Raw genomic sequence first — 22,845 nt, 5'->3', positions numbered from 1 at the left:
CTCCCCTACCTTGCGCCGCCCCATGGGTCTCCCGGTCGCGGCCGGCTACGACAGAGCCTGGATTCGAACCAGGATCTCTAGTGGCACAGCTAGCACTGCGATGCAGTGCCTTTGACCACTGCGCCACTCTTTCTTTTCTAGATGAAAGATAATCAGGCCTAGAAATATACTGATGTATTGTATTTATTTTTGTATTTGATATTGTTTTTTTGTGGTGTGATTTTTACAAGGCTTCCAACCACACCTGCACACCGTTAAATGTAATTACATTTTTTAAAATCTGTATTGTGTCTATCACTTGTTTTCTTTGGTGCAAAAAATAATAATAAAATAAATAAATGTAAAGTGTTGGTCCCATGTTTCATGAGCTGAAATAAAAGATCCCAGAACTTTTCCATATGCACAAAAAGCTTATTTCTCTCAAATGTTGTGCACACATTTGTTTACATCCCTGTTAGTGAGCATTTCTCCTTTGCCAAGATAATACATCCACCTGACAGGTATGGCATATCAAGAAGCTTATTAAACAGCATGATCATTACACAGGTGCACCTTGTGCTCGGGACAATAAAAGGCCACTCTAAAATGTGCAGTTTTGTCACACAATACAATACCACAGATGTCTCAAGTTTTGAGGGAGCATGAAATTGGCATGCTGACTGCAGGAATCTCCACCAGAGCTGTTGTCAGAAAATTGAATGTTTGTTTCTCTACCATAAGCCGCCTCCAACGTTGTTTTAGAGAATTCCTGGAAGCTAAAAATGTCCTAGTTCTTCCATGGCTGCATACTCACCAGACATGTCACCCAATGAGCACGTTTGGGATGCTCTGGATTGATGTGTACGACAGCATGTTCCAGTTCCCGCCAATATCCAGCAACTTCGCACAGAGGAGTGGGACAGCATTCCACAGGCCACAATCAACAGCCTGATCAACTCTATGCGAAGGAGATGTATCGCGCTGCAGGAGGCAAATGGTGGTCACACCAGATACAGACTGGTTTTCTGGTCCACACCCCTACCTTTTATTTTTTTAAGGTATCTGTGACAAACAGATGCATATCTGTATTTCCAGTAATGTGAAATCCTTACATTATTGCCTAATGAATTCATTTCAATTGACCGATTTCCTTATATGTACTGTAACGGAGTAAAATCTTTGAAATTGCTGCATGTTGCATTTATATTTTTGTTCAGTGTAATTAACATCAATGAATTGAAGTCATTGGTCAAGGATTTGAAGTGGAATGGTTTACACAATGCAGACGAAAACAGCTGGTGCGTCAGATGGACAAATCACCACCCAGAACCTGTGAAAATAAGCAATGCGCATAACATAGTGCATTTTCCCCAATAAAGTGTTAATGATGGAGGGTAAGAAGGGAACGCAATAATTGATCACACCTGTACAGTAATATAGGATTAATCTTTACTCAATAAAAACAGCCTGAAAGAGTTAAATTTAATAGATATAGATTCTAGAGGAATAAAGGAGGAGACATCATCAAGCACAAAATAATGTTTATTTCTCTTTAAACAGGTACAGTCTTTGTGATTAGAGTGCGGCTGACTGGGTTGGTAAGGTAATATAATGGGAAATGCACAGCAGGCAGACGCAATCCCACGCAGAGCTTTATTGCAAGCCTTCAATGGGGGGGGGGGGGCATATTCAATAGGAGGCAATGTTGCTCAGAACTGATAGAAAGCAATGATCAGAAGAGGCACAGTTCTCTATTCCTCAGATAATCGTATCTGCTCTATACAATCCATTTCTATGGATCTGAATGTTGCCTCCCAGTGAATATTCCAACAGAGGTATTCCCAAATCTGCTCACTAAGCATAACAGACAGGGAGGTGTAGCATTACTGTCAGATACAAGTAACAGAGAACAGAGAACAGAAATCTCTCACTACTAGAAGTATTTCACCAAAGCAGAAGACTCTGCATAATATCCTATAAAAGTCCAATTCAAACCGAATTGATGGAATAACAAACACTGATGTGAAATCCCAAAACAGACAAAGAAAATGTAGAAATACTAATTACAGGAAAACTGTACAATTCACAGCTTGGCAGGACTGGAGTGCTGCAACCTTTAACTGGTGTGATGGTTGTGAGATTTCTAACAGGCAGTATAATAATCTTGCTGAATGGAAAATATTTGAACAGTTGGACTGCTCTTCAGTAGTCAGGAGGATAAGGGGGAGGTTCATCCCATTATGTACAGGTATAGTGGGTTCGATTCCCGGGACCACTCATACATAAAAATGTATGCGCGCATGACTTAGTTGGTTTGGATAAAAGCGTCTGTAAATGGCATATATTATTTTTATTATCATCATATTTTTACAGGTTGGAACCCATTTTATACAGTCTATGGTTAGAACACAGGTCATGCCATGTGCAATTCTCCCCAATCAAGTATCCATCTGCATTTAGCATGTTTCATTCTGAACAGAGGAATCAAACACTCAAAACCATAAACAAAGAAAAGAAAGCCAGGGTATCATCAACAACCACCTGGGAAATGATACATAGTTTATTAATAATTTCAACAAGGCAATATAATAACACTGCTTCACATGAACATCTTATTGAGAAAACTCACCATCTGAAAATGGTATTTATTACTGGAGGGATGCGTATTATCTTGTGTGTCGTGTTATCAAGTACCACGACCAGATAACACACATCCTAACAACTCCTTTCCTACTTAATGGATCCACCACAGACACACTAGCAGCATTGACATCAAGCTCAAGAAACACAAAACAATGACAATACTTTAGACAAGTATATAATAACTGGCGATTGCACTAAATAAATCACATGATGTGCATAATAATAGGAGAGCCATGTTCTTGGCCCAACAGAAAATATTTTGCAGTTGTAAATGCTGTTAGTGTTTTCTTTGTGATTTGTAACTTACGTTGAACTAAAAAGGCAACAAAAGAAACTAGCTCCCGTTGCAGGTTCCTGGGTAAGGCTTGTGGCAAGGCCACTACGAAAGCTAGGTGGATGGGTGAAATTGCACTTTAAGACTTGCTCGGCAAACCTGCCTCTCTGCTACATTCTGAGCTGGACACTACTGGCTCCCCTCAAAAAACAGACCTACAAATATAGAATGAGAATTCAATTTGTCCATCCATTGGGGAACGTTGACTTGAATAGGAATGTTAATTCTAGGAATTCTAACTATGCCTATGACACTACCCATTGCCCAATGAGTGGGTTTTGACTTTTATTTTATGTTTTACTCTCTTTTATTAACTGTAGCTACATCAACTGCCTGTTCTCACAAGGCAACTGTACATTTCACCTCTATGGCGTTCTAAATTTCACAGGGGTGGAGTAAACAAAGATTAAAAACATGATTTTATTACTCAAATAAAAGCTTATACTGTGTTAATAGTGCAGCGCTATAAGGGCATTCAAATGTAAACCAACAAGAAAATAAAAAGTGTCTGCAATTCACAAAAAAATGAAGTGGCACTCGAGCCACCATGAAATAAAATCTATTGTATTTGGACATGCTTCGTTTCACAGAAAAAACAATGTTCAAGGCACTACACTCCTCCAGAGAACTTCACCTTAAATACAGGTATCCTGTCATCTTAAACCCTTGTATTTTGATTTCTAATGTAGTGTATTAAGGTTGACAAAATGTTAGTAAACGATAAAAAGCAATCTGAAAACATGACTGCTTATTGGTTATGACGGATTTGGTGAAAACATCATATTGGTGACTGCTAATATTATTTGTATGGCTGTGAGTTAAGTCAAGACCAAAGCCAAAAGCAGTAGGTACTCCGACACACACACTAAAGGACATTTATACTGTGCGCACGCACGCACAGGAAAACTTCAGGTGCTGTATAAAGTATATCTACCAGCACACTGGAGATTTACAAGCTCACAGGTTATGTACATGCATGTTGCTCTTTGATAAAGCATCAGACCAGATAATCAGAGCAGAGTGCGGCAGGACTATCCTGCATATAGGAACACTGGAGGGGTTGAGTAGTACAGTCAAGTAGGGGCCAGTATTCAGACACACTTATGTGTACTCCAACACATAAGAGTCGTTCTATGTCATTTCAGCAAAGCCATGACACCATTATCTCAGATTGTTCTGAAATCGTTTCTGTAGTTAGAAACAGATAAGATTGGCATTCCTGCAACTTTCTGTAGAAATTTCTGAGAAATTAAGCTAATTGATTACACCCAAATTGGCCCTTTTAATTTATAGGATTCACATAATATTCAATACATATAGTACCCAACATCCGATTTGGGTCAAACGTCTTGAGTAAGACATGAGGAATCCAATAAAATGGTCAAAAGCTACCCACAGACCCCCCACACCAATCCCACCCAGTATACAGCATCAGTTCTCTATGTCTGACAAGTAGTATTGAGCTGCGGCTTGGAGTATTGCTTCTTCATCCTATGTAATGTATTCCCTGTGAATCTGGTGGGTTTTTTTCCCTGCAGAGAAATTAGCCATTGCTTGCATTATTTACCATGGGCCCCGTGTAGCTTAGTTGGTAGAGCATGGCGCTTGCAACGCCAGGGTTGTGGGTTCGATTCCCACAGGGGGCCAGTATGAGAAAAAAAATATTTAAAAAATGTATGCACTCACTAACTGTAAGTCGCTCTGGATAAGAGCGTCTGCTAAATGACTAAAATGTAAATGTAATAAATTAGTGTGAAAGTACCAGGTTTTGCCCACTAGATGCCACTATTCCTGCTCCTGCCACACCCTTTTATCAAATTTCTGGTGTCTTGTTTTTATAAAATGGATCACAACATTTTCTTTGCAACTTTAGATAGAAAACCAACAGCTTTTGCTCATGATGAAAATAAGTCAAGCCAGTCCTCCATGAAAGGAATTCAGTTAGTCTTTCTCTCAGCAACCTAATGCTTCAACCAAGCTCTCCTTAAATAGTCCAACAAATGTCAGCTCTCAGAGGGCTATCCCTGTGGTGCAATTCTCATATGAAGACTTTTCCTAAAAGGCAGAAACTGATGGAGAAATGGTCTAGTGACAAATGTCACAACTCTAATAAAATAATACAATTATAAACCATTGCATGGCAGTCGTATGCTTTTCAATACAATTATTAGAAAACATCTCTATATGTAGTGTGATAAGTGACATTTCCATTAAATGCAACACCATTAACATTGCAAAACACTATACAGTGTGTTTGGCACTTTTACTATTGAAGACCATTAGAGACCATAACATTGAAATCCTTTACAACTGCTGTAGCCTAATGGTTTGCTTGTTCACAAGTAACTAATCCAGACCTTTTTGGAAGAGAATAAACCACACACTGAGGTGCCGTTTCCTGGACACATATTAAGCCGAAAACAAGGACAAACTGAATTGCTTTCATGGAGGACTGGCTTGAATTGTGAGGATGACCACATAATTTATTTTCATCATAAGCAAAAGCTTTTGGTTTTCTACCCAAAGTTGCAAAGAAAATGTTGTGATCCTTTTAATAAACACTAAATACCAGTGAAATTGATAAAAGGGTGTGGCTGTAACAGGAACAGTTGGATCTAGAGAGCAAAACCTGGTACTTTCACACTAATTTATGGTAAATAATGCAGGCAACTTCAAAAGGCACATTTCTCTGCAGGGGAAAAAAACTATAGATTCACAGGGAATAATAAATTACATAGGATGAAGAAGCAATAATCCAAGCCACAGCTCCATACTACTTGTCAGACATAGAGAACTGATAGGGTATACTGGTTGTTGGGGTGGGATGTGGGGGGTCCGTGGGTGGCCTTCGATAATCTTATTGGATTCCTCATGTCTAACTCATTGTTAGGAATAATTATGGTCCAAATCAGATGTTAGCTCCTATATTTATTGAAGATGATATTAATCCTATAAATTAAAATGGCCAATTTGTGTGAAATTAATTAGCTTAATTTCTCAGAGATCAAATTATACTTCAACTAAATGTTTCAGGAATGCTAATCTGATCCGTTTCTAACTACATAAATTATTTCAGCACAATCTGAGATGGTGGTTGTCAAAATCCTCTTTCTTGTGCTTTGAGGTGGAACGACCCATAAGCCATTTGTTGGTGCATCTAAATGTGTAGACCCTACTTTATTCTATTTTCTGGCCCATCACCCCATTAAAAGTGATTAGAGTTTGATTTCATTACAATTGTAACCCTTGAGTGAGAACCAGGGGGGACAGAGTGGAGTTAGGTTATCAGCACAGAATTAGGTAAGACCTGTTAGTTAGACAGTCCTGATGTGAGGGTGCTGGGATAGAGGGGAAAGTCAGGGGCAGTCTGTTTTAAGCGTCAGGTGCAATGGGGTGGGGGTTTACTCGGTGCAGGAAAGTGCTGTTTGTCACATTAGGTAGTCCTGGTGTTAAGGCCGTTCTCAGGGCTGTGCAGGGTAAGGGGGTATGCCTGCAACCCGGGGTTGGCCATGGTGGGGTAGGGCATCCCTCCCGTTGCCCCCATCATCCCCACAGGGCTGGACATACTAGACCACTGCTGGGGGTACAGGGGGCCGGGCACAACCCCTCCAAAAGGACCTGCTGGTACCAGGTACCCGGGCTGGAGCATGGCAGAGGGGTTGGAGCCCAGGTCAGTGGGCATGGCTGGGCCTACAGCTGTCAGCGGGCAGGACAGAGGCAGCTGGAACTTGTTTGGAAGGATGGCACATCTCACCTGGAAGAACCAAAAGGGGATGTTTAACATTGTGTACATGGACTTTTGTCAACTGTTTTTCGCATGAAAATGTAAAAGAGAGCGAGGTAAGCTGCAACTTCCAAAAGTGTTTTATCACACTGGTGATACTCTTCTTCAGACTTTTGATGTGTTTTTCTATGCCATTTACCTCCTGTGTGGCTCCTCCCAGGGGCGTGGCTCGGACCTCCAGGTCCTGCCTGCGTCTCTGCTGTTTGATCTGGTTCAGAGAGGGCCGTGGCTGATTGGCCGCCAGCGTCTCCTTCGTCCAATCATCTACCAGCTTGTGCAGGTCGTCCGTGAAGGTGCCTGGCTTCTTGTTGTTGCTGTTGTTCGTCTGGACCTGAGCTAGCGCCGCCATTGGTTGAGGAGATGATGAAGGGGTGGGAACAGCTGGTGGCTGTTGCTGATTGGACACTGTCTGAGTTGCACTGGCGCCGTGAGAAGACCCTAGAACAGAAATATTTGTAAACTCTGCCCAGTTAGACCCTACTGATGGAATCGATTGGCTGCTGTTTGTTAGGCCTTTTACAGTTGTCCATTATGGCACTTTAACTACCTTCAGCCTGTATATTTACTCAAATATCAAATAGGCCAACTACAATTGGTTTCTTTGTTTTTCAGTGGACCTCAAAAAGGTCCCTTTGATTGGTAATCGTTTTCTGGAGAAAGTTGAAATGTGATCTCATTTTACTGGTCAGCAAATGTTATTTCTTTCCTCAAACCTAGCAGCCAAAGGATTACAGCATGGTTGAATCCCAACCACCCACCCACCCAACCGATCCACCACAGTAAGACAAACAGAAACCATTAACGCTAATACAAACAACCAAGTCACATTGTTCAGCGCACTGACATTTAGGCCAAACACTGCCATGCACTACCAAATACAAAAAACGATTCAAATCAATCTATGGTGACACTCCTTGTGCAACAGTGCCCAACATTTTCAACAACATCTGCCATGTTTTATTTCCGGTGCCAAACTCAACACGTGAATATAAACGGGTGCTCATGCAAACAGAAAAAAAGAGCGAAGACAGAGAAAGAAGAAAGTAAATGAGATAGTTACTACTACTGCGCTCTTTGCCTAGACATAGTCGTTTCAGTGTGGACCCTATAAGAAGGTAAAACAGCACAGAGACAGAAACAGTTAGGCCGGGACACACTAAACACCACAGGTCTCTGGACAAGCTGCTTCAAAGCCACACACAGCTATCAAATCAGTTAGGAAGAGAGAGGAGAGGAAGAAAGGAGTGGAGAGGAGAGGAGAAGGGGGTTTAAAATCAGTGAGACATAATGGGAGTGGGGGAAAGACTAGCTCCTATTCAATTGTGCGGTCATTCCAAAACATTAACGGAAATAAAATAAACGAGGCACAGAACAGAAAGAGAGATCTAGGCCCTGGGTATGGTGGTAGAGTACAGTACAGGGGGTTTAAAGAAGACTGGTCCACAGTAAGGTGGGGCAGGTCAACACTGTACCTGAACAGACCTTCACATTCTATGCTCCTAGTATCCTTGTCCTGTCCTATTGTCATGTCTCAAACTTTTCTTTAAACTTACTTGGAATAAGTCATTGTTTCAGTAATACTGTCAATATTTTATGCTCCAGGCTTGTATTATTTACATTTTTACATGGTATGTTAAAGGTTACAATGGAAAATACAACTCTACAATGCAGTGTTGATAGTAAAGCTATGCTGTTCTCATATATATTTTGGATGAGTAGAGAGCTGAATCACAGAATCATCAATACTGTAATTACTTGAGTAACAAGTCCCCTGAAGCTCATTTCTAAAAACAGTTCAACTACCAGTAAGTACAACAATGCCTGTGAAACATAACAAAGGAACCAAAAAAATCAAAACTGAAGAGCACAGAGATACTATAGCCGGAGCACATCAGTCAGCACTTATCAAGACATGCAGGTAAAGCGGGAGAAGAAGAAGAGGAGGAGGAAGTAGATAATATTGATGATACAGCCCTTTTGCAGGAGCCAGTCTCCATCAGTGCCCTGCCTGCACCATGCACCGTCCTCCCAGTCCAAATATGAGAGACAGAGAGAGGGACCGCAACCAACACAAGCCTCTCTGGAACCTGGCTGGGCTATCAGGGGGAGGGCTGGCTTTTCTCTTGGTATACAGAGGGGTTGTGGGCCGATGCGCCTCAATTCGAGATATATAATTAAGGAAGTGAGTAAATGAAAACACACACACATAGGATACACTCTCACCCAGGTTTCGGATCTAGCATCGCCCATGTTTGGAGAAGACTAGCTCTATGACAATACAGTATCCCAGCTAACAATTCTAGGGAGGAGAGAATATTTTTGTAATGTAACCCATAATGTTCCCATAATGTTTGAGTGTCCAGTTTTTCGTTAGATCGAATGTTCCTTTTAACTATGTTAGCAAAAACCTTCTGAGAACCTTTTTACCATGTTTTGGTGTTAAAGTTAGAACATCCCCTTAATGTCAAGGAGAACTTATCTAGAATGTGGTTTCAATGTTGTCAGAATATACAACATTAATGTTCTAGGCGTGTTTTATGGGAGGTTGCAATAACATTAATATGTCCAGTTTTCAGAGGGTTATGAGAATATTCCAACGTTCCACCAAACATACACTGAACATGGTTGCCAATATTAATATTCTAGACACGTTTCATGAGAATGTTGCAAGAACATTCCTGTGTCCAGTTTTGTGAGGGTTAGGAGAATATTCCATCAACGTCACATCAAACATACACAGAACATGGTTGCTGTGTATGTTTGGTGGGACGTTGATGGAATATTCTCCTAACCCACAGAAAACAGGACACATTAATATTCTTGGAACATACTAATTTAACGTGTCTAGAACATTAATATCTTATATTCTGAGAACATGGTAACCACGTTCTGGGGTAAGTTCTATTTGACATTAAAGGAATATTCTCTTGGAAATATTCCTTGCACATCACGGGAACATTCCTATGAAAACGTTAGTTAATTACCTAATGAGACTCTTAAGGGAAGGTTCTCTAAAGTTGTGGGAATATTTGTTGTTAGCTGGGATGCTTTTGGAGTCTGTTTAAAGCAGTGCACAAAGCGTTTGTATGGAGGGAGGTCTAAACCCAAAACAACTTATGGCTGAGGGGAGAAAGCTATGAAGACAAAACAAAAAATGGCTTGTGTTAGGGACACAAAATGGCCAACATATGCTTGTGTTGGGGACAGGGAGTGGTGAAGAGCGTGAGGAAGAGGGGGGAAGATCCACTATCTAAAAACATACAAAAGAACAATCTGGTCGAGAGAAAAGATAAAGAGGTGAAATAAAGAGAGGAGAGAGGGATGGGATGTGTGAGGAAAAGTAGAAAACAACAAATACAAACAGATGGACAGAGACACGGGTCCACTGAGGAATCTAGCACGTGGTTTGCTACTAGATTTATAGGTCACTCTCTCTGATGTTTGGTGGTATACCGTCCAGCCTGTCAAAATTAATATAACAGGGAAGAAGAGAAGAAACAAAGAGAGACACTTCTGTAAAAGTGCACAGAGACTTGGGATGAGAAACCCCCACCACTAACAGCAGCAGCACCAGTACAGGGTACAGCCACATGGGCTAAACCAGCAACAGGAGACTGCCCTCACATTCACTATAGGGACAAGTTGTCACTATACACTGGTCTGAGAGCAGGTTACCTTTCCCCAATCCATCCGGAACTTTACCATGAGGAGTGTTAAACTGATCTGGGACCAGTGCTTGAATATAGCGTCCATTGACACCTCAGCAGTCATGCAGTAAGTGGCAGTATTTTGGCGCAGGGGACATGTGTGGTGCAACTCTCACCTTATGTATATTTGCCTAAAAACATTTGCTTTGGATGAAAGACTGACAAACATGACTATTTGCAATGCAGCAATTACCATGTCCCCTTATGAGACCTCCGATTTAGGCAGCTTAGAATATTAGAGTTTAGAATACTACAGCAGATTAAGCTGATGGTCTTGTGTTGGTCTTGTTCAGGTGTTCCTCAGGACAAATGAGTGTGTTTGAGTATGTGTCCACACCTCAGTGAGTGACACGTGTTTGGGCGTGTTTGCTTTTGGTATATTGATTGAATCCTGTGTGTGTGTGTGTGTGTGTGTGTGTGTGTGTGTGTGTGTGTGAGTGTGAGTGTGTGTGTGTGTGTGTGTGAGTGTGAGTGTGAGTGTGAGTGTGTGTGTGTGTGTGTGTGTGTGTGACGCATTCTTAGGTACGGATATGCACCAAATGTGTGTGATATTCGTCAATGTGGATGTGTACTGTGTGTGCTATGCCACAGTGTGTATACCTTGTCCTTTATGTATGTGTAGGTACCTTGCCCTGGGCCTTCGTGTGTGGCCATGCCGCCACCATAGATGCTGTCAGAGGAGAGGGAGCCCTTGAGGGAGCAGGGCTGCTGGGTTTGGACGGGCTCTGGGGTCGTGCTGGGCAGAGTGCTGCTGGTACTACTGCTGCTGCCACTGGAGCGGGCCAAGCCGTCAGACACAATGGAGCTCTTAGCTGGAGAGCCAGACAAGCCCGGTGCACTCTCACCTTCAGAGAGAAATACTGGATAAGCCACAGAGCCAGCTTTATGGTGAATTGGGGATACATTTTTCTTTATTATTACCACATTTCCAATCCTCCCAAATCTGCCTCAAGACTCATTTCCCATTTCTCAGGACTGCTCACAAACACACCTTTCTCTCGCTCCCCTCACACTCACATTTTTCACTCTTTCCCTCCTCACTCACACCTATCCTCATCCCCCTCTATCAATCACACCTCTCTCCCCTCTTCTTACCACAGTCTGACACATCCACACACACCTTTCCTCTCACCGGCAGTGGTGGCGTTCAGGTTGTTTTTCAGCTGCTGCACCGTGGGGTTGAGCAGCTTGCCCGCCTTCAGCTTGTGTTTACTGGCCCTGCGTCTGCGGCCACTAGGGGGCGCAGCGTGCAGCAGGCCTAAACCAGGCGGCAGGGCTTTCCCCAGCTCTTTATACAGACGCTCTATCTCACTCCTCTGGAACGCCTGCAGCTCTGAGATCTCCTTTATGTGTCTGGGGAGGAAGATAAAATGTACATGCAATAATATAGAAGAATGTTTTCCATTTCTCTCCAACTGGGGGAGGAACTGTTGTTTATATTGACTCGTACAATTTTAAAATGTCACTAACTTAGTAGTAATAATAATAACTAGCAGTTAAACCTCTCTGCAGTGTTTAATGGGCTACAAACCTATCCAGGGCTATGAAGGTTACAGTGGTTGATAGTTTGCTATATTTCCATGGGTTAACATTGACCCTGTGCATGTATGAATTCATATTTGTGTGTTTGTGTTTGTGTGTGTGTGTGTGTGTGTGTGTGTGTTCACATACCTTTCCCTCAGCCTCTGCAACTCCTTCCTCATGTCCGCGTCCTCAAACTCAGAATCGTTGTCACTGCTGACATACGATGCGTGGCCGGGTCCAGGCGGCGAGAGGGCGTGGCCGTTCGCTACCACGGGTTGCCGGCTCGGCGAATCAGAGCTATGCACACTGCTGCTGCGGCCCGTGCGGCGCAGGAAGGCCACCGCCCTCTTCATGAGGTCACTTCCGCTGTGTTCCGAGAGTGCTTGGGTCGGAGGCTTGTGGTGTGCAGGGGGAGGGGCTAAACTACTGGTGTCCTCCTCCCCCGACTCAGAGTCGAAGTGGAAGGAGTAGTTGGTAGCAGCGTCAGCAGTGCGGGCGCGTGGGAGCAGGGTGGGGGTGGCGTTGGGGCTGGAGGTGTCCTGGTAGAAGTCTGGGGGGGCTGAGTAGCGGTGGCTACAGTGAGGTTTGGAGGCGTTTTCCGGCCCCTCTTCGGTGGTTATCACTGAGAACCTGCCCACGGCCAAACACCCCTGGTCTCGCCGTCCCTCCCCCTCAGCTGCAGCGTGAGAGTCCCCCGAGCCACTAGAGGGAGCCGTGGAGCTGCAGGTGCTGCGACTTCTGCCCTTCTCTAAACGACGAATGACATCCGGAGGAGTGGGGACGATCTGGAGGTGGAGTTAAGACCATGATCAAATTGAAACTTAATAAACTATTTAAATATTTAATATCGTATTGAATAAACTGATTCCATTGTTTACTAGATCTAAATCTTGAGAACAATATTACATACGTCAAAAGAATAATTCCATTTAATAAAATAAAAGTCAACTTTGGTTTACTCAAGATAGTTTGTCTCTCATTTCAGAATGTTTAGCTATGGTAAAGTGAGATGAAGAAAGTTACCTGAAAACGGCTCTTGGAGCCATAGGAACTGGAACTGCCCATAAAGTCTATTCTGTTCAGCACTCCTTTACAGGCTTGACAAAATATTGAAACATTAAAACATTTGAATCACTTTAGGGTCTACCCTAAATAGTCAGAAATGGATACAAATCCAAATAGACACACAATACATAGGATAATATAATTTAATATAAAAAGTGTGTTTTGGGATGTTATTTACCTGCAGAGTCTCTCAGGGTATCCAAACTATCTGTACGCTCAGGGATCTGAGGCTGAGAGCGGAAAGAAAGGGGGGGAAACTATTTGGTCAATAGTATATGAGGGTTACAGGGTGTTTGTCTAGCCATTGTCCTTCTCTGACCCCTGCCGTGTCTAAATATATCAATTACCATCCCACCCACACAACCCGCATCAGGGCCCATCAGAGATCAAACTGCCATGGGTGCAGAGTATAATGGATTATCTGGCCAGCAACCCTGAGCTCTACTTCCTCTGCTAAACGTAGTATCAGTCTCACTAAAGGCAGAGTTATAATTGGCAGTGATTACAGTCAATGGCTGAATCAATTTCACATGAGGGATTCACACACAGACCCAGACATCAGATCAAACGCTGCGGCTGCCCTAATCGGAATACGCATGCGCACACACACAGTGCATCTTTACCAGCAGCTCTCCCTTCCTGGGGAGCCCCTCCTCTGTGGTGGTCTGGCTGTCAGAGACAGGGGGAGAGCTAACCCCCTCTGTGCTAGAGCCCTGGAGGTCTGAGGCAGTGCTGGAGGGAGCAGATGGGGCGTACTCCTGGTACAGCAGGTTCCTCAGCTTCTCATCCAGAGTCTTGATGGTGCGGTCCACAAATTCCACCCTGGGGGGGCCCTCTCCGTCAGACTCCCCCAGGCCCCCACCACCTCCACTCCCGGATCCACCAGGTCCATCCTGCTGCTGGAAGGCCTGCTGGGCGGGACTCTGGGGCTGTGACGGTGTTGTGACTCCACCTCCTCCACCCACCATGCTGGGTGTGGCGTAGGGCTGCTGCAAGACCACTGGTTGGTGGGAGCCCAGCGGAGGGGGCGGGTCTCCTGACAGGCTGGCCCCCTGATTGGGTAGACAGGAGGAAGTGCCGCTTGCCCCTTTATGTCCCGCCCCATTCACGTCCAGGGACACAGGTGGAACGATGGGGCAACATGGGATGTCTGTTACCATGGAGACACAGGGCGCGTGGCGGCCCATGGCAGCAGTGGTAGTATTGGTGGTGGTGGATTTGGTTCCAGAGGCCTGGGGCTGTTGCATTCTGGCCATGCCCACATTGGGGCCCTGAGGCTGGGCAGAGCTCTGAGGTGCAGGGAGGGCAGAGGGGGCTGGAGTAGGGGCTATGGTGGTCAGGGCAGGAACAGGAGGAGTAGTACTGCAGCTGGACCTAGACAATGACGTAACAGGAGCCTCTGTAGCGGAGAGAGCAGGGAAGAGAGAGAAGAGAAGGAGTTAAAGAAAGAGAAATGATGAAATAAAAGAGTGGCGTCAAGGAGATGGATGTCCTGTGGGTGTGTGAGGGTATTACATCATCACTTGTCTTCCCCCATCAGAGCTCTGTCAGTTGGAGCACAAAGCCTGCCCTTCACCACAGCTCAGAGCCACTGCAACACTGGCATTACATAACTGACCCCTACACAGCACATACAACACACACTCATTAGTTCATTCACACAGACACACACAGCACTACACAAAGACACTAATATGCTGCTTTATTCACCCAGGGTGTGTGTGTGTGTGTGTGTGTGTGTACCCTTGGCTGTAGAGGTGTCTGATGAAGTCTTCTCCCTGTCTGGCGTGGGCGTCTCGGCCACGGGGCAGATAATGAACCAGCGCTTCCCAGTGTGGAGGACTGCCAAGTACACAGAGACAAAGACACACTCATAGACACAGATCTACTAGCAACAGAATAGAGTTAGAGAATGAGAAACATGCACTCAAATTCAGATTAACTGCAAATAGAGGGAGAAAAAGAGAGATGCTCACAAATGTCTATCAACTATCAAATTATGTTCAGAGGAAGAAAATGGGGGGATAGAGAGATTGATTGGGGGAGACATGAAAAGATAGGACTGAGGGACGATAGGACAGAGAGATGTGAAAGAGAGCGATTGAGAGCTAAAGAGAGATTGCAGTCCCTATGAAACAACCAGTCACCCTCATCATCTCCACTCCTGACAACAATAACCTCCCAGAACATTCTAATCTGCTGTGTCTGAGGTTCACAGAGAGGCTGTAATGTGCTATGTAATGCATCTGAAGTGGGTTGAGATAAGCTAGAAGATTAGTGGTCCTGGAAGAACTCAGCGAGTGCAGGGATTTTGTTCCCCCTTATCTCTAACATACATAATTAAAACTCATTTGAAGACCATGATTAGTTGATTTTCTGAATCGATGTGTTACAGCTGGGCTTGAGCAAAAGCCTGCACACAATGTGGCCAGGAGGTAACGAAGCCTTACCGTTCTGCTGGTAAACAAGCTGTGGTGAATTAGGTGTAGCAGTCTTTGAACCCTAGAAAGGGAGAGTATCGTTATAAATGGCTGGTGCTAAAAGAGTATAACTTCTAGACAATGAAGCTTGAAAGGATTCTCTCAACAATGTCACTATGTTGGCCCCCAAATGACAAATTAGGTTAGCTAAAAGTGTCTCATCAGCAACAACGGTTCTATCGTGGCAGTGGTTTGTTGGCAGCCCTGCTCACAGTCATCCTGAGAGTGTTTTAAAGATGCCACCTGCCATCTCCCCCCATCCTGCACCCTTAACTCTCCCCCAAACTCTGTTATCCCCAAATCCCCCCAACTCTCCCCCATCCTGCACCATTACCTTTACTCCAACTCTGTTAGCCCTAAATCCCCTGTCCCCCCCTCCTCACCTCTCCCCCCAGTATGACTGCTCCGTGGCTCTGTTGAGGACTGCCCGCGTGGTCAGAGCTCCTCTCCCCCTCAGTGTCTTCACTCAGCATATCCTCAGCCTTGTCCACAATGTCCTTCAGCTGCTCTATAAACATCTCCTTCTCCAGGAGCAGGATGAAGTCATTCTCCACCTGACAGACCGAGAGAGAGACCATCCGTCAGTATTAGATCCCCTTAAAAGTTGATAATAAAAATAATTTTCTTCGATAAATATTGGACTAGGCCTACGTGAATTGAATAAGTCACTAAAAAGTGTTTGAAACCTGCCTTTCCAAAACTGGGCCAGAGGCATCAGTTTTGGAAACCTCTATAGATGTTGGGGGAATGAAACAAAAAAATTATGTGCAATAAAATATTAATCCACGTACAAAAAATGAACAGGGCTGGAATTTTTAGAGAGAGAGGAGAGAGTTTTGCTGCAATGCAGTGGAAAAGAACAGCATCATAGGGAGTTTCAGTGCCTTGAGACATGAAAGAGCATCTCCCTCACTAAGAGCTAGCAGGCAGAGAGAGCACACACACAGTTTGGGTAGCTCTGGGGCGTCGTGGAAATTTTTTGGAGCTACTCTGTGCATCTGTGTAGGTGCAGCAGCCCCACGTCACAAGTAGATGTTTATAAGGATATTCAGGACTACACAAGTTTGTGTGTGGGGGTGTAAGTCAGTGTGTCTGTGCTTGTGTTTCAAAAGCCTGTAGAAGTGTATGTAAGGAACAAATACTTTTTTTTATCCACAATTCTCATGGCTTATGTGCCATTGCAAGTGTTTCCACTAATGGTACCATGTAAGTGGCAATCTCCTCAGGTGCGTCTCCGTCCAGGTCAAACTTGAAGGTGACCATCTTGTGATTGTGGGTCTCCAGCTGACACTCCACCATCTTATCCCCTGTATTACACAACTGTACCAGGGAGGAACAGAGGTCAGAGACATGGATGTGTGGTGTGCAGATTGATCCTAGACTCTGTATGTGTGTGCTGTACTCACGTTGAGCATGCTGAGTTTGGGCTTGTTGATCTTCTCCTGGCGTGAGCGGGTGCGTGTGGAGCGGCGGTGGGGTTTCCGGACCTTCCCCTCGCCCTTCCCTGACCCGTGTGTCCCCTCATTACCGTCGCTCATCTCCTTCCCTGAGGTGGCATCTGAGTTCACACTGGGTTACAGAAGAGCGGGAGACCATGTTATGGAAAAATCAACCAACTCATGCATAAACTCAAATGCAATGGGTTGAGACAGTCCTAAAATCCTGCACTAAACCAGAGCATTGAACAGTGTGCACACTTCTCCGATATGCACTTTAAGCGTCAGCTGTGCACCAAAAGTTAACGATCTATGCATATCAAAATCAAAACTAAACCAGGTGGTGGAATGAGGGAAAGCCTGCACACACTTTCTGCTTCAAGGGAAATTGTTCATCATAAAACGATACAAGGGTCTTGTTACACACAGTTCTTAACAATTCAATTAGGGAGCAGAAACAGTATCCAGATTTCCCCGTTGCCAAATTGGTAGGCCTATATACTATAGTCCTAGACAATGGAACAGCTCAGAACACATGCCCAGAAAACCAGGCTGCATTCCCTGCAGTACACAACACTCAATCCCTCTGTTCATCTCATCCATCAACCACCACAACAAGCCTGGGCAACACTCGCTCTCTGCTAGCACTCACCAAAACCCTAAGTGAGGTCTCTGGGATGCCCGTTGCTAAGCAACTACCACTGATGCCACACCACCGAACCTCTTACCATGGTTGTTAGATTACCCTCATCCTGAGAGAGGAGGATGATAGGCATCACTGAAAAAGTCTCCTACCACACCACCAAATCTCTGCACCAGATAGCCATCAGAAGATAGCCATCCTACCTGTCGTAGGAGTAGCTGGCCCCTGAAGCCTGCTTCTCTGCACCAGGATCCTGCAGACAAAACAAAAACAAACAAACAAAGTCAGTCCAACAGGATGAAGGGCTGTTCATGCTGTGAACAGAGAGTGGGAACATGGAATGTGTCATTATTAGTTAGGTCAGAAACGGACATGAGGGAGAGTTGTGGAATATGAAGTTTCTACAACGTGTAAAAAGCACAATTTCCTATTGAGATGCATTACATTTAAAATGTTACACCGTCTATTTAAGAGTGACGACGCGCAAGAGATCTGTCAGCTTGCTATGATTATTGATCTCCTGAAAAGAAGCTATCCTTTCATTCTGTGCCCCCAAATGTTTAGATATACTGGTAAAGTTACCAGGTTGTTAGCTAGTTAGCCAATGAGATAACATGACTGATAACCGGTGCCCCCGCACATTGACTCTGTACCGGTACCCCCTGTATATGGCCTCGCTACTGTTATTGTTACTGTTATTTTACTGCTTTTACTTTTTTCTTATCTATTGTTTACTTAACACTTATTTATCTTAAAACTGCATTGTTGGTTAGGTCTTGTAAGTAAGCATTTTACTGTAAGGTCTGCACCTGTTGTATTCGGCGCATGTGACAAATACAACTTGATTTGATTTGAATAAGGTGTAAACAAATGGTTAATGTCCCGCGATTAGTTTTAGAATGGCCCACGTCATGGTTTATGCGTGATAATATGGGACAAGTTTTGGGCTAGAAACAAGCCTATTATTTGTAGCACTTTTTTTCTTTAGGGAACTCGGAAACAGTGGCACAGCGAAGCCTAATCATTACAACAATTATTATCTGGGTGATTTTTTTTCTAGGTGCACTGGTGCTCCAAAATAACAATTCCAGGTCGCACAGCAAAATATTTTAGGAGCATACGCAACCAAAAAGGCACAACTTAACCAACGGATGGTTGGGGAGGATATTTGGCGTGCAGGGATATTGGTGATGTTGTTTGAGGAACAGGTAGAGGGAGGGTCGGAGGGGCTGAGAGAAGGGAGATTTGAAGGACTGAGAGGGGGGAGATTTGAGGGCTTAGGGTGTGGACGTATAGGTCAGGTCAGTCCTCCATACCTCCAGATTGGACTCTGTTAGAGGCTGTGCCGAGGTGACCTTGGTCCCTGTGCTGCTGCTGGCACTGGCCTGGTTCTGCTGAGTCAAGCTGGTGATGGCAGGCCCAGGGCCTGCAGTCTGGGAGACAGGTGGCTGCGGCACTGGAACCTGGGGTTGGCTCTGGTTGTGGCCTTGCGCCTGAAGCTGAGACTGGGTTTGGCTGACGTTCTGCTTCAGGTCAAGCTGGGCTGCGACAGTGACTGTGCCCAGCCCACTATGTATGGGAGAGGAGAAAACTGCAGGCTGGGTAGGCTGGGAGGGGGGGAGTGGATCTGGAAGCTGGGTCTGCTGCTGGACCTGCTGAGGTAGAGGGGAACACACTAAATATATTATAGTAGGGGAGGACGCCACATGAACATGCGTTCACATTATCATGTCTACAAAAATATACACACAAAAATAATAGCTACAGTTGAAGTCGGAAGTTTACATACACTTAGGTTGGAGTCATTAAAACTCGTTTTGGCAAGTCGGTTAGGACATCTACTTTGTGGATGACACAAGTAATTTTTCAAACAATTGTTTACACACAGATTATTTCACTTAGAATCCACTGTATCACAATTCCAGTGGGTCAGAAGTTTACATACACTAAGTTGACTGTGCCTTTAAACAGCTTGGAAAATTCCAGAAAATGATGTCATGGCTTTAGAAGCTTCTGATAGGCTAATTGACGTAATTTGAGTCAATTGGAGGTGTACCTGTGGATGTATTTCAAGGCCTACATTCAAACTCAGTGCCTCTTTGCTTGACATCATGGGAAAATCAAAAGAAATCAGCCAAGACCTCAGAAAATAAATTGTAGACCTCCACAAGTCTGGTTCATCCTTCGGAGCAATTTCCGAACGCCTGAAGGTACCACATTCATCTGTACAAACAATAGTACACAAGTATAAACACCATGGGACCACGCAGCCGTCATACCACTCAGGAAGGAGACGCGTTCTGTCTCCTAGAGATGAACGTACTTTGGTGCGAAAAGTGCAAATCAATCGCAGAACAACAGCAAAGGACCTTGTGAAGATGCTGGAGGGAACAGGTACAAAAGTATCTATATCCACAGTAAACGAGTCCTATATCGTCATAACCTGAAAGGCCGCTCAGCAAGGAAGAAGCCACTACTCCAAATCCGCCATAAAAAAAGCCAGACTACGGTTTGCAACTGCACATGGGGACAAAGATCCTACTTTTTGGAGAAATGTCCTATGGCCATAATGACCATAATTGTGTTTGGAGGAAAAGGGGGGTAGCTTGCAAGGCGAAGAACACCATCCCAACCGTGAAGCACCGGGCTGGCAGCATCATGCTGTGGGGGTGCTTTGCTGCAGGAGGGACTCGTGCACTTCACAAAATAGATGGCATCATAAGGAAGGAAAATTATGTGGATATATTGAAGCAACATCTCAAGACATCAGTCAGGAAGTTAAAGCTTGGTCGTAAATGGGTCTTCCAAATGGACAATGACCCCAAGCATACTTCCAAAGTTGTGGCAAAATGGCTTAAGGACAACAAAGCCAAGGTATTGGAGTGGCCATCACAAAGCCCTATAGAAAATGTGTGGGCAGAACTGAAAAGGAATGTGCGAGCAAGGAGGCCTACAAACCTGACTCAGTTATATCAGCTCTGTCAGGAGGAATGGGCCAAAATTCCCCCAACTTATTGTGGGAAGCTTGTGGAAGGCTACCCAAAACGTTTGACCCAAGTTAAACAATTTATAGGCAATGCTACCAAATACTAATTGAGTGTATGTAAACTTCTGACCCACTGGGAATGTGATGAAAGAAATAAAAGCTGAAATAAATCACTCTACTATTATTCTGACATTTCACTTTCTTAAAATAAAGTGGTGATCCTAACTGACCTAAGACAGGGACTTTTTACTAGGATTATGTCAAGAATTGTGAAAAACTGAGTTTAAATGTATTTGGCTAAGGTGTATGTAATCTTCCGACTTCAACTGTAGGTATGCAAAAACACAGATGCGGTTCCCGACTCCCGTTATACCACAAAAACCTTTGTTCAATTCCAGCCCTCTTACAGTGCCTTCAGAAAGTATTCAACCCCCTTGATTTTTTTCCACATTTTGTTGTGTTACAGCCTGAATATAAAATTGATTAAATTGAGATTTGTTTTCACTGGCCTACACACAATATCCCATAATGTCAAAGTGGAATTATGTTTTTAGAAATTTAATTAGTTAATTAAAAATGAAAAGCTAAAATGTCAAGTCAATACCTATTCAACCGCTTTGTTATGGCAAGCCTAAATAAGTTCAGGATAAAACATTTGCTTAACAAGTCATAATAAGTTGCATGGACTCACTGTGTGCAATAATAGTGTTTAACATGATTTTTGAATGACTACCTCATCTCTGTACCCTACACATACAATGATCTATAAGGTCCCGCAATCAAGCTGTGAATTTCAAACACAGATTCAACCACAAAGACCAGGGAGGTTTTCCAATGCCTCGCAAAGAAGAGCATCCATTGGTAGATGGATACAAATAAAAAAATACATTGAATATGCCTTTGAGCATGGTGAAGTTATTATTTACACTTTTGATGGTTTATCAATACACCCAGTCACTACAAAGATACAGGCGTCTCTCCTAACACAGTTGCCAGAGAGGAAGGAAACCGCTCAGGGATTTCACCATGAGGCCAGTGGTGACTTTAAAACAGTTACAGAGTTAAATGGCTGTGATAGGAGAATACTAAGAATGGATCAACAACATTGTAGTTACATATTCCAAAACATATCATCTTGTTTGAAAAAAGGCACTAAAGTAATACTGCAAAAAATGTGGTAAAGCAATTAACTTTTTGTCCTGAATACAAATGTTATGTTTGGGGCAAATACAATTCAACACATTACTGAGTACCACCATCCATATTTCCAAGCATAGTCATATTATGGGTATACTTGTAATCACTAAGGACTGGGGAGTTTTTCAGGATAAAAAAGAAACGGAATGAAGCTAAGCAAAGGCAAAATCCTAGAGGAAAACCTGGTTCAGTCTGCTTCCCACCAGACTCTGGGAGATAAATTCACCTTTCAGCAGGACAATAACCTAAAACACAAGGCCAAATCTAAACTGGAGTTCAGCCAGCAGGACAATAACCTAAAACACAAGGCCTAATCTACACTGGAGTTGCTTACCAAGAAGACAGTGACTGTCCCTGAGTGGCCGAGATACAGTTTTGACTTACAGTACCAGTGAAAAGTTTGGACACACCTACTCATTCAAGGGTTTTTCTTTATTTTTACTATTTTCTACATTGTAGAATAATAGTGAAGACATCAAATCTATGAAATAACACATATGGAATCATCTAGTAACCCAAGAAGTGTTAAACAAATCAAATATAAATATTTAGATTCTTCAAAGTAGCCACCCTTTGCCTTGATGACAGCTTTGCACACTCTTGGCCTTCTCTCAACCAGCTTCATAAGGAATGCTTTTCCAACAGTCTTGAAGGAGTTCCCACATATGCTGAACACTTGTTGGCTGCTTTTCCTTCACTCTGCGGTCCAACTCATCCCAAACCATCTCAATTGGGTTTTGAGGTCGGGTGATTGTGGAGGCCAGGTCATCTGATGCAGCACTCCATCACTCGCCTTCTTGGTCAAATAGCCCTTACACAGCCTGGAGGTGTATTGGGTCATTGTCCTGTTGAAAAAACAATGATAGTCCTACTAAGCACAAACCTGATGGGATGGCGTATCGCTGCAGTATGCTGTGATAGCCATGCTGGTTAAGTGTGCCTTGAATTCTAAATAAATCACAGTGTCACCAGTAAAGCACCACCACACCTCCTCCTCCATGCTTCACGGTGGGAACCACACATGCGGAGATCATCCATTCACCTACTCTGCGTCTCACAAAGACACA

General features: G+C 43.8%; 1 protein-coding gene across 8 annotated transcripts in view; it reads right to left on the bottom strand.

Annotated features, from left to right (window-relative positions):
* Positions 1-5,769: 5,769 nt before the first annotated feature.
* The window catches only part of LOC121545392 (serine/threonine-protein kinase WNK2), a 73,353-nt gene continuing 56,277 nt past the window's right edge, over positions 5,770-22,845 (bottom strand). For 3 of the 8 annotated variants that reach the window (XM_041855878.2, XM_041855883.2, XM_041855885.1), the window contains 17 exons: positions 18,912-19,250; positions 17,799-17,848; positions 16,923-17,085; positions 16,720-16,836; positions 15,900-16,070; positions 15,487-15,538; positions 14,780-14,878; positions 13,660-14,435; positions 13,215-13,266; positions 12,995-13,068; positions 12,119-12,756; positions 11,568-11,800; positions 11,074-11,292; positions 10,103-10,201; positions 7,801-7,845; positions 6,880-7,178; positions 5,770-6,710 (listed from right to left, as the gene is read on the bottom strand). In XM_041855878.2, coding sequence (XP_041711812.2) covers positions 6,390-6,710; positions 6,880-7,178; positions 7,801-7,845; positions 10,103-10,201; positions 11,074-11,292; positions 11,568-11,800; positions 12,119-12,756; positions 12,995-13,068; positions 13,215-13,266; positions 13,660-14,435; positions 14,780-14,878; positions 15,487-15,538; positions 15,900-16,070; positions 16,720-16,836; positions 16,923-17,085; positions 17,799-17,848; positions 18,912-19,250 — 3,747 coding nt within the window. In that variant the 3' untranslated portion in view covers positions 5,770-6,389. The remainder of the gene's footprint in view (positions 6,711-6,879; positions 7,179-7,800; positions 7,846-10,102; positions 10,202-11,073; positions 11,293-11,567; positions 11,801-12,118; positions 12,757-12,994; positions 13,069-13,214; positions 13,267-13,659; positions 14,436-14,779; positions 14,879-15,486; positions 15,539-15,899; positions 16,071-16,719; positions 16,837-16,922; positions 17,086-17,798; positions 17,849-18,911; positions 19,251-22,845) is intronic. The other 5 variants (XM_041855879.2, XM_041855884.2, XM_041855880.2 and 2 more) reach the window with 4 other exon arrangements.

The sequence above is a fragment of the Coregonus clupeaformis genome, chromosome 30 (assembly GCF_020615455.1).
Source record: "Coregonus clupeaformis isolate EN_2021a chromosome 30, ASM2061545v1, whole genome shotgun sequence".
Classification (NCBI taxonomy): domain Eukaryota; kingdom Metazoa; phylum Chordata; class Actinopteri; order Salmoniformes; family Salmonidae; genus Coregonus; species Coregonus clupeaformis.
Note: the sequence above shows the minus strand (reverse complement) of the source record. Positions and strands in the feature narration are given on the sequence as shown.